Source organism: Myripristis murdjan, chromosome 19 (assembly GCF_902150065.1).
Source record: "Myripristis murdjan chromosome 19, fMyrMur1.1, whole genome shotgun sequence".
NCBI lineage: Eukaryota > Metazoa > Chordata > Actinopteri > Holocentriformes > Holocentridae > Myripristis > Myripristis murdjan.
In genome coordinates this window covers 6,630,217-6,654,267 of record NC_043998.1, presented here as the reverse complement: position 1 = coordinate 6,654,267, position 24,051 = coordinate 6,630,217, and the positions used below count along the sequence as shown (strand labels likewise).

The window sequence follows — 24,051 nt, the reverse complement described above, 5'->3', positions numbered from 1 at the left end:
TTTGTCACATAAAGCCAAAAATAAACAGAAACACGCATGGAGCAGGAGTCAGCACACGCTTTCTTTTCTTATTTTTTTCTTCCCCAACTCGATTTGATTAGAGCATTTCTATTCCCCTTGCAATAATTACTTAAATTATTATATATTATTGCCCCACATGAAGATATAGGACATGAATTAGCCTACATTTCCAGTTAATACTAGTGTTTTAATTTTGAGTGCTTGCAAAAACCGGTGCGATGCCCTAACAAAATATTTTTTTTTTAGATTTCAATTTTGTTAAGTAAAAAAAAAAGCATATTTGTTAGGGATATCAGTTAATTTACAGGCACTACAGTCACTTTGAGGACCATTCAGTCTGCTTGGGTTTTCTGTTTGTGGCCCATCGATCGCAACCTCACACGGATTTTTCTTTTTCTGCTCGTCGCTGCAGAAACTTTATTTCTCAGCTAGTTTGTTGAGGCTGGGGACATTATACTGCCCAGACTCTGGGATGGAGTGCTGAACAAAAGTTATCGGCAGAGGGAACATGAAGTCCTCACGTGTGAAGTGAACAGCACCAGCACGTTAGAAAAAAACTATGCTGCATTCGCATGTTCCTCGTAAATTATTCCTGCGATCGTTTTTTGTTGTTGAGACATGACTTCGCCCCGTGTTCATGCATCGTTGCTCAGAGAATAAATTAGAATAAAATAAACCAGACCCTGTAAGAGGAGTAATGTTTTGATGCCCGTTGTACATTATTTTAAATTCAGTTAAGTAGTACAGAGCTACTTTGCGCCACAGTGACACAATAAAAAGGAGGAAATTCGCGTCAGACATGTAATTTACGTTTGAAATCTGCTTAATATTTGGTGTGAACACTTAGGGGCCAGGGGAAAGCAAGGGTCAACCAAGAATAAGCGTTTAAAAAAGAATAAAATGATAAACATACATACATTTTAGACCCAAAAGCCAAACGACAACAACGACAACAACAACAACAACAACAACAACAACAACAATACTACTACTACTACTACTACTACTACTACTACTACTACTACTAATAATAATAATAACAATAATAATAATAATTTACACGATTTATGACAGCAAGTATTGCCTGGGTCTACGTGCTGCATGTACCGTAAAATAAGGTAAAACATTTAAATATTGTGTCATACAGTACTTTGTTGAGTCACTCATGTCTGTTCCGTTCAAGACGAAATTCCGACATTTCGCAAAGCCACGAAGGCAACATTAGTCTCGTCCAGTTCCCATGATGCATCTGTCCTCAGCTGGCTGGAGATGACAAGCGTCTCACGGCTCGAGAAAACAACCGCTAATTGTGTGTTTTTACGGACTTTATGTTTTGATTTTTGCCCAAGGAAAACGGTCCCGCGAACCGAATAACCGTCATTATTCGTTTACCGAGTCTACAGTTATTCGCAGAGGCCACACCGCCGCCGTCGGTCCGTAATAATGTCAAGTTAGCCAGCCCCGTTGGTAAGTGGGAGAGCTAATGTGCTAAGTAATGTCAGGTTAACGTTAACTGACAGTGTCATGTTTTGATGTTAGCAGTGCTGTTCAAGTCGTGGTGTAGGCAGCTTGTTTACCTTTTGTGCACGAATCTCCAACTCCCTTTAATATGCTACTAAAAGCATAAGTGCCTACACACACACCGGAGCCTATAGACTGAAGTTACATGAATTATCAAGTTAGGTAATTATAATAAACTAGGGGTCAGTGTCGGTCAGCCCTTGCTAGGTGATTTTGTAGAAGCAGACAGCAATATGTTAGATAGCCTAATTTTTGTGTAGCAAACAGACGGGACTGTAGTCATTTTATCTGGTGTTTTATTGTGTGTGTGTGTGTGTGTGTGTGTGTGTGTGTGTGTGTGTGTGTGTGTGTGAAGCCAAAAGAGTCATTTAGGGCAATCTAATCTGTCTATGATCATGTCACTCAATCTGGATGGCATGCTGGATGATCCTGAGTCGCACCCTCTGTCTGTTTTTGATTGGGGAAGTCAGTCCTGAACCATTTGTAGCTACTTCCCTGTAGACTGCTCCTTTAATCAGAGCCTCACATGACTCTTTTTTTCCTTTTTTTTTTTTTTTTTTTTTTTTTTTTGTACAAAGTGGCAGTTCCTGGGCCATGAAATTGCAGATATATCAGAGTGCTGTCCCGTGATGGAAAGTATGTAGTAGTTACTTGGAGGCAAACACTTTGGTAACATAGAGTGTGGAAAATTTCCCGATTGCCTTGCGCCTCGTCGGTCTAGACTCACAAACACCCACTGTGCAGTTGTAATTAGAGACACTTAAAAAGGGCGCACCGCTGAATAGACCTGCTGTGTGCCTTACACACCTAGAGGGAATAGTTAGTCTCTTATTTTTTTGTTTCAGTGTGCCATGAGGGAGTAAACCTTCTCCGGGGGTGCCATGCTCGCCACACAGACACCAGATACGCCACCAGAGGCTAAAGATGTCAAACAGGTAAAAACATCAGATTGTTCATGGTTGTCGTGTAAGATCTTGTTACTTTGCAGGACGCTGCTGCTGTTATTCTACAACAGTTTTCCTTGTTGCTATTGCTTATGAGTTGGTATACAGCCTGCATTGTAAGAGAAAATCTCCAAAACAGAATTCATACATGCTGATCCTGTGATCTTTAGGTCAGTTAGAGAATGCAAGCTTAAATAAAAACAAGCCTCTGCAGATCTGTTCCCATGGCAAGCTCTATGAGATTGACTGTGTGGGCTCTTAGGATGGATTTTTGCTTTAAATAGTTCGTCTGTGACATGTTTGCTTAGGCCTGTAGAATTGTTTTGCATGCAGTAGAAGGCCACTTAGTGTTGAACTTGGTCCCCTCTAGTGATCCATCCACTTGCCCGCTTGTGTTATCTTATGTTCAGTGTCATTATTTTCAAAGGCCTTGATAGGCTTAAAGACAGTCTAAGAGGCTAGGTCAGACCAAGTCAAAGACAAAAGGTCAGCCTTTCATCATTAAACATAAAGATAAGTATGGATAGACAAAGGGAAAATGAATGGCAGATCTTGCTTAGTAAGTTATTAAATTCAGCATGTTGTGTGACTGCTTTTATTAGTTATTTTAAACAACAGTTGTCATTTGTTTGCTGCATTTCAGAATAGACTAGTAACGGGTAAGCAGCAAGGTTTTGCACAAAAGAACCATGTAGGATTTTGCGTATGCTACCAAGTTCATCTGCTGTCTTAGCTGTATTAAATGCATGAACTTGGTACACACATCCACTGTTCCTCTGATATTTAAATTTGTATATTTGAAGAATTAATTGATCATTTTTATATGTGGGAAACAGGGAGCTAGAAAAGTGTCCTTCTTGAAAGCTGTATTTTAACCTTGGAATTTATTCTGTTCACAAACACAGCAGCAGTTTTGATGAACAATCTGCCGGTTTCTAGAACTGACTGCATAATGTTGGCTAATGTATATGTTCATGTTCTTTTTCCACCCATGTCAGCTGACAACAGGTGTCATGTGTCGATAGATAAAGTACAGGCCATGTTTCATAGCCACATGGCTGATGATCCTACTCCTTTTCCTCATTTTACTGACATTCAGAGGTTTCCATCATCTCTGTTTTTATGTTTAAATTTATCATATCTTGATTAAAATTTTGATTTTATTTGCTCAACTCTTTATTAAAATGCAACAATTGCATTATGCTATATACTTTTTTACCTCACTTGAAACTGTGTCTCTTTTATGTGTAGGCTAATATGCTAATTCTTAGCATAGTATAGGTTTAGGTAATTATTATTAATTAATAATTAAATCATTAACCTAACCTGTAAGGCACTGGTAGGGAACTCAGGCGCTACTTTGTTTGTCTCTAGGTGCATGGAATTTAAAAAGAACATGAGCATGAGGATGGAATTTTCATTTGAGCAGCGCTGACAAAGGCCATGCCAAAATGTTCTGGTTTTACTAATAAATACTTAAGTTGTACTTACCCTTGTGTTCCTGAAATCTAACCGTCACTAACCTATGAGGAAATCAGCCTGGGTTTCAACAGAAGAGCCACACCTTGCATAAGGGAACAATGAAGCTGTTGATCATTCCATTTCTTGCTCTTTGTCATTCAACCTGAAGCATATCAAAGAGAAGTTGGCGCTGTCGCTCAAGGCCCTGCAGAAACGCTATGTGACATCAGACGCTGTGGTGACCAGTGATGATGGTGACGCCAATCTGCTCTGTTGCGCCCTGGAGGCTATCTTCATCCACGGCCTCAAGAGCAAGTACATTCGCTCTGATGCGGGGAACCGAAGTAGGAAGGGGGACCGGGGATCCCTCCCCCAGCCTTTCTTCTGGAGCCTGCTTAAGACTGTCACCCACCGGTGAGTCAAAGTCAGAACAGGAACATGTTTACAGATCATACAGTTTCATTAAACTAGACATGTGTTAATCATTTACACTAGATTTAGTTGTGCTGTATGTTATGTGGCATGATGATTTCCAGAGCAACCTCAGGATACGTTGGCATAAAATGCTCTGTTGCCTCCACAGGGATGTGATCATGGAGCTGGAGAAGCTCAGCTTTGTGGGCACTGATATAGGCCGCTGTAGGGCGTGGCTGCGCCTGGCTCTCAACCATGGCCTGCTGGAGTGCTATCTTGCATCATTGTTTCGGGAGGGCTCCAAGCTGCAAGGCCATTATCAGCCTACTGCCTTGCTCCTGAATCCCGAGGAGAGGGAAGTGCTGCTCAGCTACCTCCAAGGTCTTGCCTCACTCACATTTAGTCTCTCTTATAAGTCAGCTGTCCTCAACGAATGGACCACCACTCCCCTGGCTCTCGCCGGACTCTGCCCCATGTTCCAAGCAGACACATTCGACCTGCCTCTCAGTGGCGTAGATCTCGCCATTTCTAAACCCTTGCGCAAAGAATCGTGGGACAGGATGTCCCAGTCTTCAGGCTCATCCGATGCAGTGGATGTGCAGAGAGCGTGTCCGGTGTCACTGGTAGGGAAGGGAACCAGTGGGGGTAGGACTGCTCTCAATTCATCTAATTTGAGCCTTGACACCACAGGCTCCTCTCAGCTCTCTTCCAGCCTGAGCTCGGACAGCCTCCTGCAGGGACAGGACCCTCGCAGCCCAGCTGGGGAGCAGTGGTCCTCATGTGACCTGGACATGTCCCCTAATATCAACTGCTGCACCAAGAAGCCTCTGAAAGAGTATGTGTCATGTTTGTGCAAGCTGTGTGGTTGGGCATGTTTACTCATATAACTGCCTGACCACTATAAGATGAATGGTTTAGTAGTTAGAGTTGGTAAGCATTCACTATTGTCCCATAGTCAGAGATAAGAGAGAATAATTATTTTTATTTGGCGGGAAAGTTGTCATTTAGTGTGTGTAGCCAAATATTTTCACAAAATATGTAATTTTATGATGCTTTTTCACACATCTGTACACAGACTCGAGTTTGGGAGTTATAAGCTAAATAGTTCTTCTTTTTTCTTGGTTAGAAGCAATATTTTTACATGACAGCACTACAAGGCGCTTTACACGACGGTGCTACAAATAGCATCAGGTCAAGAAACAGCCATAGGAAACAAGACAAGCATACATTTTGGGTTACATGTAGGCGACAAGTCATAATGCTCAGCTATTACCAGCAGCAAGCAGGATGAGAGTGAAGGAGAAAACAGTGGCAGTGTTTCTCTTGTGAACCCCTCCAGCTATGTCATGGTTATATGCACATTGGAGCAAGTAAATTATCACATATTTTACCTTTTTAAACCATGAATTTTACTTTACAAGTACGCAGTTATCAGTTACTCTGTTTCTTTTCTAGCTCACAGTGAAATATGTCATGTGTAATGACTTGCTCATGTCTCTTCAGTATGCCATCTGACTTCCGGGAGAGCGGCCACTGTAGTCAGGACTCCATGCGTGAAGACTCCTTTGTCTCCAGCACGGGTCCGGACCACTTCTCTGAAACTGCCAGTGGATCTGACAGCGAGACACATGGCCCTGCTACTCCTTTCCCAGACCTCACGGACCAGCCCCCAACATCGGTACTTCCCACAGTAGAACCACCATCCCAGCCGTCATCCGATGAAGAGCATCCTAACCAGTTTGCCCCAGAAGCGTGCTTTAATACCTCCTCTGAAGTGCACTCAGACACTGACATGCCCTCAACGATCAGTGAGCCAGTGGAGCCAGTGGAGGCAGCAGAGATGACCGATGTTCAAGAACATACTGAGCTCATCCAGGAGGAGAAGGAGGAGAAGGAGGAGAAAAAGGAGAAGGAGGAGAAGGAGGCAGAGACTTCTGCAGAGAGTAGCTCAGAGCCTTCAGCAAATGTAGTCCCACAGCGCTCATCCAGTGTGCTCAGCAGAAAAGTGTCCTCAGATTCCCTCCCAGTAAGTATATCTGAAAATGACACACACAGAATCAGAGGCCTTACTTGACCTCTGTCTGTCAGGTGATCCCATCATATGATAGGCTTGAACCAAGTCCATTTTTCATTGTAAACCTTACATAATGTGAGATGTTTACTGTAACCCTCGCAGTAGCTTTTTGTCCCACTGAGTTGTGGCTTCTGAATGCAGCTGAACACAGAACTCATAGCTCAAGTTGAATAAAAAGTAGTGCTGATTTTACAGATAGAGAAATGTTGCCCTTTGTCTTGATTATCTATATGTGTCTTCAAGTAAATGTGGATATCTACATGTTATTGAGATGGCCGTTTGATGTTTCTATGCATGAAGTGAAACTAGAATAAATGATTTCAGTCTCTTGTAGTCACCACATAATCATCAAAAATGTAGAATTAATTGATCACAGGAGCAACAGCAAGATATTTAATCATTTTGGGCCCAAATAAAACAGTTTGCTTTAGTGAAGATATTGACGAGATTATTCTGATATTTCTGTGGCTTTTACCAAAGAAAGAAACTGTGTTCTCTAGTTTCATATGGTCCTGATCTCAAATCCAACGACTTAGAAACAGGAATCACTCTTGAGTATACCATGCTCTACTCATTGAAATGTATACTCAACTTAGTTATTTATAAACTCTGGGCTGTTTTAGGAGACACTCTGTTTACTTGTTACTTGTTTACTGTAAGGGCACTTAGTGTCTGAGAAGATTTCTATCCTTCCTCTGTCCTTCCTACATCAGCTAAAGAATACAGAATAAAGAAACCCATGTCATTTACTTTGCAGCATTCCCATTCATGGATCTCTGAGGAAGACATTTACAAGCCCCATCTGGACGAGGTGTCAGACACAGACGAGTTGTCAGGTTGTGTCAACGGGCTGAGCGCTCCTACACCTGAGCCCAAGGCCCTTCAGTCACCCCCCAGCGTAATCCATCGCAGGCAAATAGGTATTTGATTTCCTGATGTGTGTTTATTGAAAAAAAATGGAAGGAAACAATATTTGGCTCAGAGAAAAGTGGTGATTTTTATTTCCTTTTTTGAACATGACATGGTGGAAAAGACAAGACCTGTTGCACAAAGATTTTAGTTTTTTTATTAATGAAAAAACATCAGGTCAGTAATGGGAGCAGTTGCTCAATGGTTTTAAAGTAATACTGAGGTCGCTTGACAAATTATGAAGGAATGTTGACCTGACAGAATAATTTTGGACAGGAATAAAATGTATGGATATGATCAAATGTAGGCTATTGTATTTACAAAAAATAATACTCTGTATTTGGCATGGGTCAAATTATTATAGCAATAATTAGTTTTTTTTGTGCAAGATCTTAAACTTAGTCAGTATCACAGGCACACGCAACTCTTCTGTGAAATTAAGCTCAAGCTCTTTTGCCAATCTGTCACTGGCTGTTGACAGACAGGGACTTTTGGATACAATTAAATTGTAACATTGCAAGCATACCATTTGTTTTACTCAGTGAGGTGATTTCCTCCATCAGGGCATCAAAGGTAATGGAGGAGAGAGAGTGAGGTGTGTGCATGCATATTCACAAGTTTACAAGCACTGACAGAAAGAGAGTCCGGTGACATAAACCACACATAAGGATCAATAAACTTAGAAAAAATGTTTCAATGTTTTTACTTCTACAATAAACAATAACATAAGTGAAACAAACAATTGTGCACGATGAAGGAGTGGTGAGTTTAAGATGTTACTGCTTTCAATTTTTTGCTTTGGAGGCAACAATTGGGTTTGCAGTATGTATGGAGAGGCAAGAAGAGCAAAAGCTTCTTTAACAATAGAGGACAGACATCACAAACTTTTCTCTATCAAACAGCAGTCAGTGTTAGGTGATGCTGTGATACTGACTTAAAAAGGAACGATTCTTCTGAAAATTATGCCCAGTATGCAAATAATACGTTAAGCAAAGCTAGTCTTCATTGTGATTTGGGTTGATTGTTTCATAATCTCCTGGGGGGCTGAGAAGGAAACGGATGCCTACGAGAAACATTTGTCTCAATAGACTGCATTCTGCAGTGTAACAGGAAGTGTGTTGCAGCGTTGAAAAATGGCTTTCATTTTGAGATGAACTTTGGCACAAAATCATACTTGCCAAGAACAACATTTTTGTAATGTCACTCCACCATTTTACATCTTTATCTGCATCGAGAGGTAGTAATCACAATATTTAGCAAACAGTCATCTCGCATGTAAAACAGTGATTTTGCTTTTCAATACAATAAATCCAAAAAAACTTAATTTGAAAAAAAATGGGTCATTATATGCCCATCAGATCCTTCAACCAGTACTGATATTGACACTGATATAAATTCTGTAACTTCCCTTTTATGGGCTTCAGTTTTAGGCAAACTTCCTCTTTTTTGTTCAACTTTGCAGAAAAATGATAAGCTTATCTTTCCACCACTGCTTCCTCTAAATGGTGTTTATATTTGTTGATTACTTGCCTTGTGACTTCAGTATCAGATATACTTGTGAAACCAGTTATGAGCCAACCAAAATAGTCTTTAGCCATCATTTGACCTCCTTAAAATGAAAATAAACCTTTGGCCAAGGCAGATGATTTGTGCTGAGTCTTCCTTTTCTTTCTGTCTCCCTGTCAGGGCTGTCTAACCCGTTCCGTGGCTTACTGAAACTCGGTCACCTAGAACGACGTGGCACCATGGGAATGTGGCGTAGCTACTACTGCGAGCTCTCACCATTTGAGTTCCGCCTTTACCTCAACGCTGAGGAGCGCACGTGCTCTGAGAACTGCTCCCTGGTACGCTGCGAGGATGCTCGTATTTCCTTACCCGAGGGCCGCTTTGAGCTGGCCTTTCCTGGGAAGCGACTGTACCTCCGGGCAGCTAATCGTGATGAAGCAGAGGACTGGGTGGACCGGATAGTGGAGGCTGTCAACAAATGCCGCCCAGCGCCTCGCCAGGATGACCAGTGGGAGGTGCTGCAACCCTCTGATGAGAATGGTCTGGATGAGCCCTCGTTTTCATCCCCATCCTCTGCTCCCTCCAGCCCAGAGCGAGGCGTATCATCCACAGACACAGGAATGGGGCAGCATGTGCCTCTTCCTTCAGAGGAACTGGACTGGACACGAACCTCTGATTTGGAGACAGAAGCCATAAAAGAAGCCGTGTTGTACGTCTCCACAGATCCTGAGGCTCGGACGTGGGTGCCACTGGTCTTCTCCCTGTCCTTGGAAGCCCTGAAAGGCTTCCAAGTGCAAGATGGGAGAAAATCATTGCGAATGACGCACTCCATTGAAGGAATCCGAGATGTGGTGCCTGACGTCTCGTTGGGAGGCCCAGACTTCTTCAAAGTCTTGACCTTCCGGGAGACCCTCAGGCTCAGGGCGGAGAACCCTGAGGAGGCGCGCTCCTGGAGGTCCCTGATCCGTGGGGCTCTGGACTCCTACCTGGACAGTGGGGAGGACGGCGTCTGTGGTGAACCTGCCATAGTAAGCACAGGGCTGGGGGGCAATATCCACAGACTGGTGCAGCACAGACTGAAAGGGGATGGACAGCTGCTAGCTCATCTATGCACCGTGCCCTCAGAAAAGGGACTGGACGCTCAAAACTTCAAGTGTGCAGGTGATTTGGTGCTTATGGGCTTGACTACTCCTGTTTGTCAACTTGTTAATTAAGACAAGTGTGTGTTTGTGTGAATGTGTGTGTGTGTGTGTGTGTGTGTGTGTGTGTGAGGGAATGTGTGTATGGGTTACTGTGTGAGATTCATTTACTGTGTGTCCTGTGCAGGGTGTCCCAAGCAGATTGGCCTCTCCCTGGGCAGAGCCAGGCTATGTGAGTTCTCAGGCCAGTACTACTGTGACTCCTGTCACCATGGTGACACTACCATCATCCCTGCCCGCATGGTGCACAACTGGGACCTCATGCCACGAGAAGTGAGTCCAATCACACACAAATGCGCACACACACACACACACACACACACACACAAAACATACAATTATCTGTATACATAGTGAGACTGTGGTGAGGTATGAGGCTGAAAGCAGGCCAAAATAGGGCATCAGAAACAGAGAATTTCCCTGATATTTAAATTAGCCTTGTGTGATATAATAGATCAATGAAAGTGCTCAGTGAGACTGAAGTCTTTGTTTAGTTGCTGGTTTTAGTTTCACTTTAAACATATAATTGAATGTATTTAAAGGTATTTAAAATCTTGATTTAAACATGCAGAATGTGACAAGCTTGATCACAGTGGGTGGAGTCTGATGCATAGACATTCAGATTATATAGTTACAAACATTAATACTACCCCTTTGCAGTATAAGCGATACCAGTGGACTCTAAATGGTGTGACCCATGACTGTGTCTGTGTCCAGGTGTCCAGGAAGGCACTGAATCTCCTGGCTGAGGTCGAACAGGAGCCGCTGCTGAACCTGGAGCAGTTGAATCCTGAACTGGTGGAGCATGCTGAGCTCATGGCTCAGGCCCACAGCCTGCGGCAGAGGCTACGCCTGCTGGGAGACTACCTGCTCACCTGCCGCAGCGGCGCCTGCAAGAAGGTCCAAGCCAGGTGTGTGTTTATGTGTGCATGATATTAATTATCTCAATAAATACTATTTATTGTTAAGTTATTCTTATTATTTTAATGAATACTTTATGTTGCATAATTATTACTGATTTGCTGAATTTTAGCAAAATGTGCAGTTCAAGATATTAAAACAGTCTTTATAAAAATGTTATAAACTTTATAAAAATGTTGTTTATTTTCTTTCCAGAATGGAGCAGCGGACATACCTGTTGGAGTCAAGCCATTTGTACAGTGTCAAGGACCTACGAGAGGTACCTGCTCCCTGCACTTAATCTCAGCCAGCTCTCATTAGGAGATAAGTCAACATTACCAAGAGAAGCCTGATGGATTTTCTCACCAGTAGTGAAATTAACACTCAGTTAATGTGTGTGTTTGTGTTTACAGATAGCAGATGGCCAGTATGCGGCCTACCTGAACACATTGGTGCACTTTGCCTCCAGCCATGTGCACAACTGTGACCTGTGTACTCAGCGTGGCTTCTTTTGCCAGATATGTCATGCCAGTGACATCATCTTTCCCTTCCAGTTTGACACTACCACCAGGTAGGCTGCGCTGGGCTGTCTGGGCTGCTCTCAGACTGGACCCTGACTCACTGACTCTAAAATTTTCTCTCCCTTCCCTAAGTTTTTCAACCTCTTCCTTCCCTCAATCTTTGCTATCTTACCAGCTTGCTCCCTTCTTCATTTTGATCCTCAATCACTCATTCCTATCTCCATCCGCAACTCCCTTTCTTGCTTTGGTCTTTCATCCTTTCATCTTTTCAGTTCTCATTTTTTACTCATTTTTCCTAATCAGTGATGCAGTTGATACTTGATGTTAGTCATAGCTAGTGATTTTTAGGAACCATGGTTTGGTCTTTTTTTTCTTTTAAGAAGGAATGTTTTCCACCAATTTGTGCTTATGTAATTGAGGAATTGTCTCAGTTATGTTTAACCAGAGTTTAGAAAAGCAAACAGCTTGGACACAAAAACACAGAAAAGTACTCATTCTGTTGCAAAATTTAATATCCATTCATTTAACAAAGAAAAGGTTTCTGAAATTGATTTTCTATGTATGGTCTTGATGTTCTTTATGTAATACTGAAGCAGCATCACTTTGTGCAGTTGTGCACTTGGATTTACACATTCAGTTGAAATCCTCACTCTCTCTCTGACCCAGGTGTAAAGATTGTAAGGCTGTGTTTCACTTGGCCTGCAAGGCCCTCTCACCCACTTGTCCACGCTGCTTGCGGATGAAGAAATACCTGGAAAGAGATCTGCAAGACTGACCGACGCTCACAGAAAGGGTTGTGCGCGGCCCCACTATGCTTCCTTTCCCAGGAAGCTATGGGAAGCCCAACAATGAAAATAAACCAACAAGAAAAAACAGACACTCTAAATCTAGCTTTCACATAAACTAACCTCAAGTGCAATTATGAAGTGACTTGCCTGCCACAACTGACGTAAAAAACATGAAAAGGAAGGTGTAAGTGCTATAGTAACCAGGCTCTCTTGCACTAATTTAGAGGCACAGCAAGCCTCATTTACCAACATGAAGCTGACAGAATGCAGTCAGAAGTTACTGACCAGTGATCTTCATACCTCTGAGTTCTGATTCAGCTCTGCCACGGCATCAAATGAAGGATTGAATCATGGTGAAGGTCTCTGCCAAGAGTCTTATCCAATATGCTCATTTGTACATTGTGGATTTTTACTTTGTTGGTCTTACTGCTTTGTGTCAAGTACAACTTTTTTTTAACCATTATGACATGTTTACAAGAAAATGCTCTATCAAACATTCTCGTTTTTCCTTCAGTGTACAAAAATTCAATATTCACATGCTAAAATGTAATATTCACATATTGGGGTGGGATACATGCAAAATATTAAGAGCACTTGAAATGTTGTAATTACACAGATTTTGATTGTGCCTTCTTTTTATTTAAGTTTTACACTGTTTTCCTCAGTCTCTAATATTGTGCTAGAAAGCAGTGCAAAGAATTTTAGACTTCTTTTTTTTTTTTTTTTCAATTGCCATAAACATAAGATCACATCGTGGCTGAGTAGATATGCTGTATTTAAGGATGGAACGTTTGATTTGTGTGTATGTAAAAATCAATCACCAAGATGATGTGGAATGTTTCTTCTTGTCTCAATATACCAACGCATTTTTAGCACACAAAATTGTATTGGTGTGTTAATTTAAGATTCAGCTCTGTAAGTTAAGAGGGGAGGCTTCAAACAATACTTTGTGTGCTGCTAGTGTGGTGAGCCTTATGGAGATGATTAATACAGTGGCTCAAGTGCATCAATAGTAAATGTGCAGTAGCAAAGGAAATATTAAAAAGATGTCTTTGCACATTATTTACTTCTTGGGATGACTGGATTTATCCATGTTTTATAATGACAACATTTATTTCTCATTCTCTGATGTTTTGCGTATTTGCACTTAGGTATGACTGTTAAAGGGATATTTCAACTAGAGTTTTAGTTGTAATGTCCTTGAACATATGGAGTTAATTTCATGTAGAGGTGACAGATTGATCTTATGCCTAAAAAACACACAAAAAACGATTTATTGCTGCCAAATAATGTCTCCTAACATTTGCTCAATTTCTTTTATCGCTTAAATATCACAGTTTCCTGCATTGAATTAAAATGGTAGATATTTGTCAGACAAATTAATTGGACAGATTCTTTATAATCTGCTAAGAAATAGCATGTAATCATAAAAGGCTAAAGTTTACAACTACCCTGCATTTTGATATATTCAGAGCATATCTGGCCAATGTCGACTCTTGCTCAATGCTAGAAGTACAGAATATTGCTGTACTCTTACTCCTGGAGTGTGTGTTTTTTTAAACTGTCATCTCATTTATTTTGTCCCATACACATTAATGTTTATTGTAAAATAAAGCAATGTCAAACAATGCTATTTTCTCAGTCGCCTTTGTTCTTGTCATTTCTAGATTGAAGATATAATGTGATACTGGATTTTGTGGATTTTACAAGTTGAATTACACTAGTCTAATTGTGCCGGTCCGTGCCTTTTTAAGATGTTCAAACCAAACTCTGGTGAGCTTATATGAATGCAGGGCTAAAGAGCGCCACCGTGTGTGGGAGTGATGAATAAGATGGCATCCTGCATTATGTGTCAGACAAACTGGGTAAGTCTCAGTTGAATCTGTTTGTACATACTGCCCTCTAAAGGTTAGACTTATGTTACTAATGTAGGATTTTGCCATTTCCAGGTACCACTATGTTTTTGTTTGGTGTCATCATGAGTCACACCTGAAGTTCATTTTATTAAGGGTTGAAGCGCACAAAATGTTTCTACCCCCAGGTAATTCAGTTTTTCTCAGGTTTGTGCTGCACAGTGTTTAAAACTGGCTCCAGGCCTCTGATCACAATAGTTCTGATTTTTATCATAAGTTTACCCATAAAGTCAGGTGTGATCACAACTAAGGTTTGTTTAATTTCGGCTTTCATTATTGAGCTATATATCAAAACTTTAAATTCTTATTTTTGTACTTGTTTATTTATGTTCACACTGCATAACTACACGAGCCAGGGTTTGAATCCAAAAGTCACTTGGACTCACAAGTATTGACCGATGTATGGGTGAAAACAGTAACATCTGAACATCTTGTCTCAGTGTGGGTAAGTTTTGCCCAAAACATTGGAGTACTCCTTTGAAGAACCCCATACATTAAAAACTGCACCACAGGGTAAAGAGCAAATCCACAGCGCTGGCATGTGGCAGCTGTGCCAGTCTGCTGACCCAATACAGCAGTCGCTTTGCATGGTTTTTGCATTTTCCTGCATGATCTCTCACCTCACAGAAAGTTAATTCAGAGCACAGCCCTAGACACAAGTACACACACACACACACACACACACACACACACACACACACACACACAGGTGCTCACAAGACTAATCCACCTCACCAACCCAAGCAGGGGGGGTGACAAACTCCTGCTGATCCATCATCCAGCAATTCAAGCCTTGCATTTATCTTCTCCCTTATCCGTTGTGACTCTCCTCCCCACCACCAGCTGTGTCCTCGAAGGTGCCTGGCCTCAGGAGGAGGCGGGGGGCACAGTGCTTATGTCTCCATCCCACTCAGACACAATCAGCCATGTTGCAGAGGGGCTTTCTCCTGCACTGTAAAACCTCACTAAAGTGGTACTGACAACCTGCTGTGAAACTTAGGTGGAAGTATCAGCGTCCCCCCTTTATTCCAGTTGAATAAAAGAATAAATGTTGTGTCTCGCCAGTCATTTCTCCACTCAGTCAGCCTGAGTTCTATTATGACTCCGTGCATTTTATGGGGCTTTTAGAGGTGTTTTACTGGCGAATGTTCTTATGAAATTAAACTAAATTAAATGACTTCTCGACTCTCCTTCACTATGCCATCATTATGTTCTTTTCCCGGCAGCTTCCCCTGCCTTTCCTTCTGTTTGTTCTCTCTTTCAGCTTTTTGTGTCAAGTAAAGGGTCAAAAGTTCAAAAGCTTCAAGCTACAAGGGCAACTTTGCATTCTTTAAACACAAAAGACACTCGAAAACATGTGCACTCATAACACAAAGGCTCTGGATAAAAAAAAAAGCTCTACCAAATAGCACATATATGGATAACATAAGTTGCTCTTAACAGCTTGATTCTGGAGTCTGCTTCAGGATAGGGGAGTGCAGCCGTTTGAGAGTATCACACCTGAGTCTTGTAGACATAATGAGAAAGTGATTGGCTTACAGGTGTGCAGTGAGCACACCTGTGAATGAAGAGCTCCTCTTTTTAACTTGGTGGGAAAGGCAAAGCGGCTACAATCTGCCAGCCATAATCTAGGTAGGGGTGCAGTGGAGGGCCAGCCTAAACCTCCACCTAGCTGTTTTACACAGAAAATTTAAATTTAAATTTTCTGCTGTCATGTGGTAGCCATTGAAGTGTAATGTTTGAATTATTTGCCTATTGTAGAAGCTAGCACAGAGCACAAACTGCTTCACACACTGCCTCAAAGGTTTTAGTAATTAATTCATATAATACATATAGGTGCAAATATAATGGGTAAACTGCCCTCCAGCTGTCATTAAGCAAACAACTCTGCCTAATTTGAGGGTGTAATGCATATTATGAATTTTACATCACAGAGGTATGCCTGCCTGAAAAGCTTGATTAACGTTATTCCACAGGTGGGTCCACTGATTTGTGTTGACTTTTCTGCATCTCAAAGTGGACAATGAGAAAGGACAACTGCGGCCTCAAGCTTGAAAAACAAGTTCCGCAAATACCTCAAGCGGCTGTCGTTTCTTTTGTCAGGGCAGCAGAGGCAGGTCTAGTTCCCTGATCTGCAGCATTTCCTGTTAGCATTCCCGGCCGGGCTGCGGAGAGAAAACATTCGTGTGCCGGAGTTCCTGCTCAGCCGCCCGACGCGCAGGCAGCAGGGATGGATGCTGAGAGGCGCCTGGAGAGGAGCAACCACACGGCGTTTCTGGACGACCACATCATGTACGTGTGGGGAGGCTACCAGGTGAGACGAGCCGCCACATTTCACCTTGACGACCTGCCAGCTCCGGATGATGCCAACACAGAAATACACTTAGCCCCGAGCCTTTTCATTCGACTTATTCTCTTATGGGACATTTGTTTATTGTGGTAATCTCCTCAGTGTTATAGTGTCACCTCAGCAGTTATGTAACGATATAGGAAATTTACTAAAGGATTAAAGCATTTACATCTGCATAAAATATAAACAACAGTGCGCTCTTTTGAAACTTGATTTCAAAAGCAGATACCTGAGCAGCAACGCCCATTGAAGCTCTAATCTTCAATGTTTTGCAGAAAAGACTTTGATAAGCTATTGTTAGCACCTAAAGCAGAATTAATCATCAATATGTGATCACTTGAAACATAAAATAGGCTTATGAATATGAAAATAAACCAAGCTACAAAACTATAGCGACTCTTTTGGTATTGGCACTAAATGAGATTGACGTGTGTGTATGCATATCAGGTTTCCCTCCACAGAGTGTTAATTCACTGTGATCGTGATTAAGTTTTAATCTGAAATCATCCAAAATGCCCCTGAGCACTGTGCTGCTCCACATAGCTTGTTCATAAGATCAAGTCAAACTTGATTGACACCTTTGGGGAATATTAAATGATGTAACTAGGTAATCTAACAAATTAACACTGCCCAGGACTGCTGATGGAAGATGTCCTAATTCAGTAGAGGGATTACATTTTCAAGTGTTTTGTCAAAATCCCAGTTTCACATGAGGGCGGATTGTGTCTTTGTCTCCTGACAGGTGGTTGATGGAAATGACGTCGTTTGTCCCAGTGATGAGATATGGCTGTTTGATTTGGACTGCGGGACATGGTGAGATGCGAGGTCGCTCAATCAGCTGAAATGGACATCTAATCTCCGGCTGCACAGCATGTTGATGTCATAAAGTTCCCTAAAGTGGACAAAAACAAGATAGAGGAACTTCCCTCAGCATATCAGTGAGATCTAGAAACAAAGAACAGGACTAAAGAAAGAAGTGAAAATCAGTTGTCTGACTTTGCATGCAACGCTTGGCATTGTATTATGAATTCTTCTGTGATGTATATCTGCATAACTGTGTGTGTGTAACAGGGAGCGAAGGGAGATCACTGGTGACATCCCCCCGGAGTTATCTGGCTTCTGTGGCTCCTATGTCAACGGCACACTCTACATCTTTGCAGGATGCGATCCCTATGGCTACACCAACCATGTGAGTGGCTGTTTGTACAACCAGCTGGATCTGTGTTCTTAGGAATCACCACGCACTGTGTGTTTTGTTTTTATTTTCACTGCCGCTTATCATTTTAAAATAATATCTGTGACATGCAGAACTTGCCATACCCTGCTGTTGGCAAGCCGGAGACACACAGGGTGCATAACATCAACACTAACCTGCTGTCAGATACAGGGAGGGGAATGGAATGTGCGCTGAAGCGGCCGGTGTCAGATGTGAATCGGGCGCTCACACAGTCACTGTCATTTCTTATGCAGCAGCAACAGGCCCTCACAAGTCTGTACTTTGAGAAGGGGCAAAGGCATTCTGAAGCACAAACACAAGCAGTGAACCTGGTAGTTGTTGACGACTGGAGGATATGGTTAAAATAAGTCATCTTTCATTCATTTTGACAGATTGCGACTGCTGTGTGATTCACATTTTTGGTCAGTGATCATTTTTGCATTGTCATTTTAATTTCTGGAGAATGATTGGTAGGCCAGGGCTTCTCTGTGGCACCACAATACTTTTATAATGACATTGTCGCACATTTTACTTTATCCAAAAATTGCAGCTCCTGCAATTTGAATGTTGAGCTTAGCCATATTGCGATTTTAATAATATTTGAATACACTTAATTTTTTGGCTGGGGCCCTATTTTTGTTTATATGGAAAGCCTGATTTTTTTTTTTTTTTTTTAAAGTAGGTCTTGGTTCAGAGCTTCAACATGAACACATGGCTGTGCTTGGCTGATAGGACGCCCCTTCAGTTTACGGTGTTGTGTGAACCGATGGATTTACCTGCGCTCTTATTTGCAGATGTTCAGCGTGGACCTTACAGAGCAGCCTTACACATGGAGAGAAGTGACCAACACCGGTGGAAACAAGCCGTCGCCACGAAGCAAACACACATGCTGGGTCCACCGAGACAGGTCAGCTGTGTTTCACCCCCTCGAGCACACCTCAGGAGGTCAGACCTGCCTGTGACCTCCAGCTGTTCACACCCTAACTGGAGCTTTTCATCCCTCATACAAGGCGTTGGTCATTTTGCATCCTAATGGAGGACTCACCCGCTAACAGAAGCATTCATTAATCTTGAATAACATGGCAGCACTTCAGATCTTGCGAATTTCTGAAATGAAACAAGACAGTTCTTAAATGGCTTTCATCTGTTATTTGTAATTTTGCCAGATTAAAATGTTGTTGTGTACAGAATGATGGTGATAACAGAGAATTAATGCATCCTTGTTTTGTTTTTTTGGGGCAGGCTAATCTACTTTGGAGGGTATGCATGTAAGACCTTACAGGAGGTCCGTAACACTTCCTCGTCAAATTTCATCGTCGAGGAGACATCCTGGGTAAACAATGCAACACAACAGCAGTCGGCATATCTAGTGCAAGAGTTACGCCTTCAGACTGATAAATATAATTGATCAGCTTGTTCTCATTGATCTTTTAGAGTCATACCGACCATTTTTGACTTATTCCATGGTAGTTTTGATGTTGTCAGGCATGGTCCTGCCTCTTAAAGTCCTGCTATGCTGGACCTGCTGGAGAGCACAGTTTGGATTGGGTGTATGTCCCATTAGGTGGGGTGACCTGCACACCTGCTACTAATTAGCGGCACCCAGTTAAGTTGAGTCCTGTGTCAGGCTGTACTCGTGCTCTTTTAAATGTTGGTCTCATAAATACCTGAAGAATGGAGACCCTGAGGTATTTGTTTTTGGAGTGCTGCTGTTCTTTATCCATGAGGACTTTCACTGCTATTGTCTTTGGTAATCATATTGTACTTTGAAGTACATATGAAGTTAGAGTATATCTTGGTTGGTAATCACATTCCAATTTTGCCCTTTAGACAGCAATTGGGAACACGCTGTTCAGGTGCTGGGGCTGGAACAACGAAGTCAGTGTGTTTGACATACACACTGCTACATGGAGTATGCCAGAAACTCAGGTGAGCTGAAGAACATTTAATTTCCGGCCAGTCTGAGTATGTGTTACTAAAATGGGATTTGGCTGATACAATTACCATGTGAATGACATCAATTTAGTGTTTTATCTCTTTGTTGCTTTGAACAGGGTCCCACTCCAGCACCCAGAGGCTTCCATGCCACTGCCGTTCTGGGAAACAAAGGTTTCATTTCGGGTGGCCTGGTGAGTTTGCTTGACATTGCTGAGCAGTTTGGCTGCACCAGAGATGCATCCCTGACCTTGTGAATGGGGATGCTGTCAATAGAGAGATTGCAGCGATCAGATAGGACTTGGTTTTTCTGTAGAAGGAAGTGTAACTTTGATCTCATGATTAACACAACCAAGGCAGTGCCACTGAAATAAAGATGTTGACAAAATACTGTAATGATAACACATTTAAAACCGATGATGATTGTAGTGTTTAGCATTTGCAAACTCTTTAAAAACCTTACTTCTAACATACATGCCAATTTGACTGTTTTCAGGAAACCAAAGAGTTGGACCTGTTCTGCTTGGATCTGGAAACCTGGACCTGGACTCAATTGTAAAACTGCTTTCCCTCTCAGAACAATATCTTTGACTTTTGTTAATTTCTTTTGATTTGTTAGCATATCTTTCAAACAGTTTCAGCAGCTCCAACTGAACCATAACTACACTTTGCTTTGTTTGTATGTTTGCTGTTCTTCACACCACCAGTGACCTGCCTGCCTCCTGCGTACCCCCGGGGCGCTCGATGCACACCATGACCCCCACGTCAGATCACACACTATTCCTGTTTGGAGGTCTAGGGACAAGTGGAAATCCTCTGTGTAAGTCAAGGCCAAAAGTATTCATTTTCCTTCTGCATTTTTGATTTGAAGTCTTCGTGCTGCATGAGCAAGCCTCTGCTTCATGTCGAGTTATGAAACTTATCAGGAATATTTTATCTGCATGATTTCATAAACGTCATAATCCTCCGTCTGCCTTGATGTAATGTGCGCAGGCTTGATGGCCCTCTTTTAATGTGGCTCTAATAACAAAGAACATCCTCCTTGGTGTTCATGGACTTCTCAAGTGGCTAGTTGTCCAACAGGAAGTCAGGGAGTTCAAATCATCTGTCACCACAAAACTTGTCCCCTCCAGGTGATGCCTGGTGTTTTGACTCTTTAAAGGGAGAGTGGACAGAGAGGACACACCCACACAGTGACAAACCCAGGTATTAGCCCTAAGGGGAAATATTTCTAATCTTTCACGGTTCTCATTTTTCAGGGTGGTATTTGGGGAATTTCACATGTGCACACACACCGTGTTTTGGTGTTATGCATCCATTGAAAATCTGTTTATTGAAATACAGTTCTACTCCATAGCATTCATCCCTTGCCAGGAAATGATTAAAAGATGTAAAGTTGACAATTGCGTAGACTCTCCCTTACTGATTAGGTGGAGGTAAGCAAATGCCTGTCATGGCATTATAGTATATCTTCCACCTCAGCTTGTATAATTTTAGAATTGAAGGTCATTCATTTCATTGTGAATTGTAATTTATTTTTCCATTAACTGATTAATCATTTAGTCTAAAGTATCAAATAAAATACTGACAAATGTTCATCAGAAGTTAGCAGAGACAAAGTGAGTCTTCATATTGCTTCTTTAGTCTGAAAGCGAACCAAAAATCCAAAGTGTTCATTTTATGGTATGAACAGAAGAGCAAATCATAGTGAAGCTCTCTGATGCTGTAGAGTAGATGAATTAATGTGAGCATTGATCCTACATTTGCTTTTTTTACCCCTCCGATAATCTCTGAATGCAGTCTCCTTATGGTACTTGTAAGAAAAATGGATCATAGGGGTTTAAAGCTTTTGCATTTCACAAATTTCCTCTGAGGTGTTAGTGTGCTGTTTCCTGATGTAGAGTTTACTTAAGAGATGTTAGTAATAGCTCAAAGTGTTAACACATAAACCTGAGATTGGACCCTCATCCTGCTGTGTTTGCCCCCCAGGCTGTGGCATACAGCGTGCCAGGGTCGGGACGACGATGTGGTCGTGTTTGGGGGAAGTCGCAACTATTGTGTCCTCATGGATTCGGTATGTGACAGAAACGCCCAGCCAGTTTTTTATAATGTAGGATCTCCATTTCAGAGGTACATTTTAAAATAAATCAAAGATTCAGCAGTTTTCCTAACTGTAGTGTTTTTAAATTGAAGGCTAAGTTGTTTTCAGGACTTAAAAGGTCTATTTTGAGTTCCCCTACAAGGTCTAAGTGTCTATAATATTGGGCAACATAAGGTCTTTTCCCTCAAATAGGATTTTGCAGACCTCAACAAAACACTGCATACGTCAACATAGCTAAAATATCCTTTTCAACCCATTAAATCCTCTTCACCACCACAATTTGTAGAGCAAGCTAATTATAACCCACTGATAAGTAAAACTGTTGCATAAAGAAAGCTCAAGTGGCTTTAAGAGCTTGTATTATAAAGTGCACTCACATGTGCCGATCTACAGGTTTTACACTTGGACTAAACATAAAGGAACTGCATGTAGCTGGTGTTATTTTCATTTACTAATTCAAGTTGTAATAGGGGAACAAGCTGATGCAGATCTCTCTGCGCGGTGCATGTTGAAATGAAAAAGGTTACAGAAAAACACACTGTCGTTAGAGCAAATCAGCGTGTGCACAAACTAAGAAAATAATTTTCAGTGGAGACTAGGCCTATGTATTTCTAAATGGGGATTTAGCCAAACAGTCATGAAATTCATTCAACACAGGCTGCACAACTGAAGCCTTTCAAAGCATAAAAACAAAATCAACTGTACATCTCCTCCTCACATCAGTGTTGTCTTGATACCAGGTGGCTGTCCTGAGGTCTCCATGGCAACAACAGTGCAATGATGTGTTTATGTTCCAGACGCAGCCATACTCCCTCTCTAGGTAAGAGGAGCATGTAAGCTTTATTTCTGACTCACGTGTATGTAATGAGGTACTAACAAGGAACTGATCTATTCCTATGGCCCACTGTTGAATCATTAGGGTTTTAAAAAATTTACCCAATTACTCGATTCATATTTTGTGATGTGAGTGCGACATTTGTGTGGACCGTGAGGCTCTTGCTACTTGTGTTACACAGCCACAGCCTGTTAACATCTGTAACTACAGTGAGTACAAGCCAGTGGATTTAACCTGCATGTGAGTTTGCACGTAGTCTCCATTCACTGTGCATTCACACATGATTAAGCGATTTAACAAAGTCCACAGTGGCCATGTAAACATTAGCTATTTATACTCCTGCTCTGAGCTGAACGGCTCCCTATCTGAGCAATGTGCACATTACAGCGCTGGTGTCGTCATGCTGATAAGCTTTAGTTAGCTGCCTCCATGAGCAGGACATGGAAATGCTTATAGGTTGACGTGAGTCATAGAGCCGACCATTCAAGCCATTATTGCTTGAATCAAAGGTTTCGCACTTACACCCAGCCAGTATGTTAGGTAAGAATAATTATAATTACAATAATCATTTATATTTCATGCAGAGAAGCAGCCCAAGGTGCTTCAGAGCAAAGTCTTAACAGTATTAAAACAAACAAAACTTATAAAAGATAGAAACTACATTGAGTACCTTGTTTTGTTTTTTTTTTTTTTTGTTTTTAAACTAAATTTTAATGATACACAATGTAGTTATTTCTAGGGATAGAAACTAATCTGCATCTTTGTCTTCCCTCTAGACTGTGTGAGGACTTTATAGGAAGACGTGCAGAGCTGTTCAGAGAGCTGCTGGACTGGCTCCCTTCAAAGCTGCAGAGGAGACTTGACAAGCGATTGACCTTTTTCTCTGCTGACAAGCCAATGCTAAAACAGGCCTGATTTTAATGCGACAGTCATAGTGTTAACCAAATTATATTTGTTTTTGTATCAGTGTCATTGTGTCTTTATCTGGTAGACTTAAATTCATTCCTCTTTGTTAAACTAAAAGAAACTTCACCTGTTTTAACTTGAGCCTTAAGATATGCCTTGTGTAAATACTGTTATTTTTTAAAACTAATTATGATTAGACAAAATGTTAGTACGAGGTATGTCTTTGGATTCTGTGCAGTTTTGTTTACAGTTGAATAAAGATATTGATGTGTTGTATTTTGTTTTATTCAATTTAGGAAACACTGTCTACTACTGAATCTTGTGATGGGCAATTTGTCAGCTGTAAAACAAAAGCAAGCAACAGATCATTAAAGCCAAGAATCAAGCAATCTTATGCCATTTAAATGATAAATTAGAAACACTGAAATCTACTTATTTAATCTAATGAATGTAACATGATTTAATTACAAAATGTATATTCTTTTCCTCAATTATATAAAGCATTTGAAATTTTAAACAAGTCACAACCTCAGAAAG

General features: G+C 41.4%; 2 protein-coding genes across 5 annotated transcripts; both read left to right on the top strand.

The window, feature by feature from the left end:
- Window positions 1–1,273: 1,273 nt before the first annotated feature.
- Window positions 1,274–13,516, top strand: plekhm1 (pleckstrin homology domain containing, family M (with RUN domain) member 1). Its single transcript, XM_030078028.1, has 12 exons — window positions 1,274–1,488; window positions 2,388–2,477; window positions 4,117–4,361; window positions 4,531–5,196; window positions 5,865–6,387; window positions 7,193–7,355; window positions 9,031–10,011; window positions 10,177–10,322; window positions 10,767–10,960; window positions 11,166–11,229; window positions 11,363–11,520; window positions 12,137–13,516. Exons 2-12 carry the CDS (start codon window positions 2,424–2,426, stop codon window positions 12,243–12,245), a joined length of 3,303 nt encoding a protein of 1,100 aa, XP_029933888.1. The 5' UTR covers window positions 1,274–1,488; window positions 2,388–2,423; the 3' UTR covers window positions 12,246–13,516.
- A 2,150-nt stretch (window positions 13,517–15,666) lies between these two features.
- LOC115378146 (kelch domain-containing protein 1-like) lies at window positions 15,667–23,790 on the top strand. 4 transcript variants are annotated; one of them, XM_030078319.1, is made up of 14 exons: window positions 15,667–15,803; window positions 16,280–16,485; window positions 17,264–17,334; window positions 17,593–17,710; window positions 18,532–18,644; window positions 18,980–19,070; window positions 19,568–19,666; window positions 19,792–19,866; window positions 20,169–20,227; window positions 20,380–20,492; window positions 20,806–20,878; window positions 21,662–21,746; window positions 22,514–22,593; window positions 23,385–23,790. In XM_030078319.1, exons 2-14 carry the CDS (start codon window positions 16,402–16,404, stop codon window positions 23,521–23,523), a joined length of 1,200 nt encoding a protein of 399 aa, XP_029934179.1. In that variant the 5' UTR covers window positions 15,667–15,803; window positions 16,280–16,401; the 3' UTR covers window positions 23,524–23,790. The 4 variants fall into 4 exon arrangements, with proteins under 4 accessions (XP_029934179.1, XP_029934176.1, XP_029934178.1 ...); XM_030078316.1 differs by having other exon boundaries at window positions 15,672–15,803; window positions 16,275–16,485; XM_030078318.1 differs by lacking the exon at window positions 15,667–15,803 and adding an exon at window positions 15,843–16,147.
- The last annotated feature ends 261 nt before the right edge of the window (window positions 23,791–24,051 follow it).

Bases quoted from the DNA above. Each gene is read 5' to 3' on its own strand.
- LOC115378146 (XM_030078319.1), top strand. From the start codon at position 16,402: ATGGATGCTGAGAGGCGCCTGGAGAGGAGCAACCACACGGCGTTTCTG. The intron at 19,071-19,567 runs GTAAACAATGCA...TTTGCCCTTTAG, and splicing joins TCGTCGAGGAGACATCCTGG to ACAGCAATTGGGAACACGCT. The intron at 19,667-19,791 runs GTGAGCTGAAGA...TGCTTTGAACAG, and splicing joins GGAGTATGCCAGAAACTCAG to GGTCCCACTCCAGCACCCAG.
- plekhm1 (XM_030078028.1), top strand. From the start codon at position 2,424: ATGCTCGCCACACAGACACCAGATACGCCACCAGAGGCTAAAGATGTC. The intron at 6,388-7,192 runs GTAAGTATATCT...TTTACTTTGCAG, and splicing joins TGTCCTCAGATTCCCTCCCA to CATTCCCATTCATGGATCTC. The intron at 7,356-9,030 runs GTATTTGATTTC...TCTCCCTGTCAG, and splicing joins AATCCATCGCAGGCAAATAG to GGCTGTCTAACCCGTTCCGT.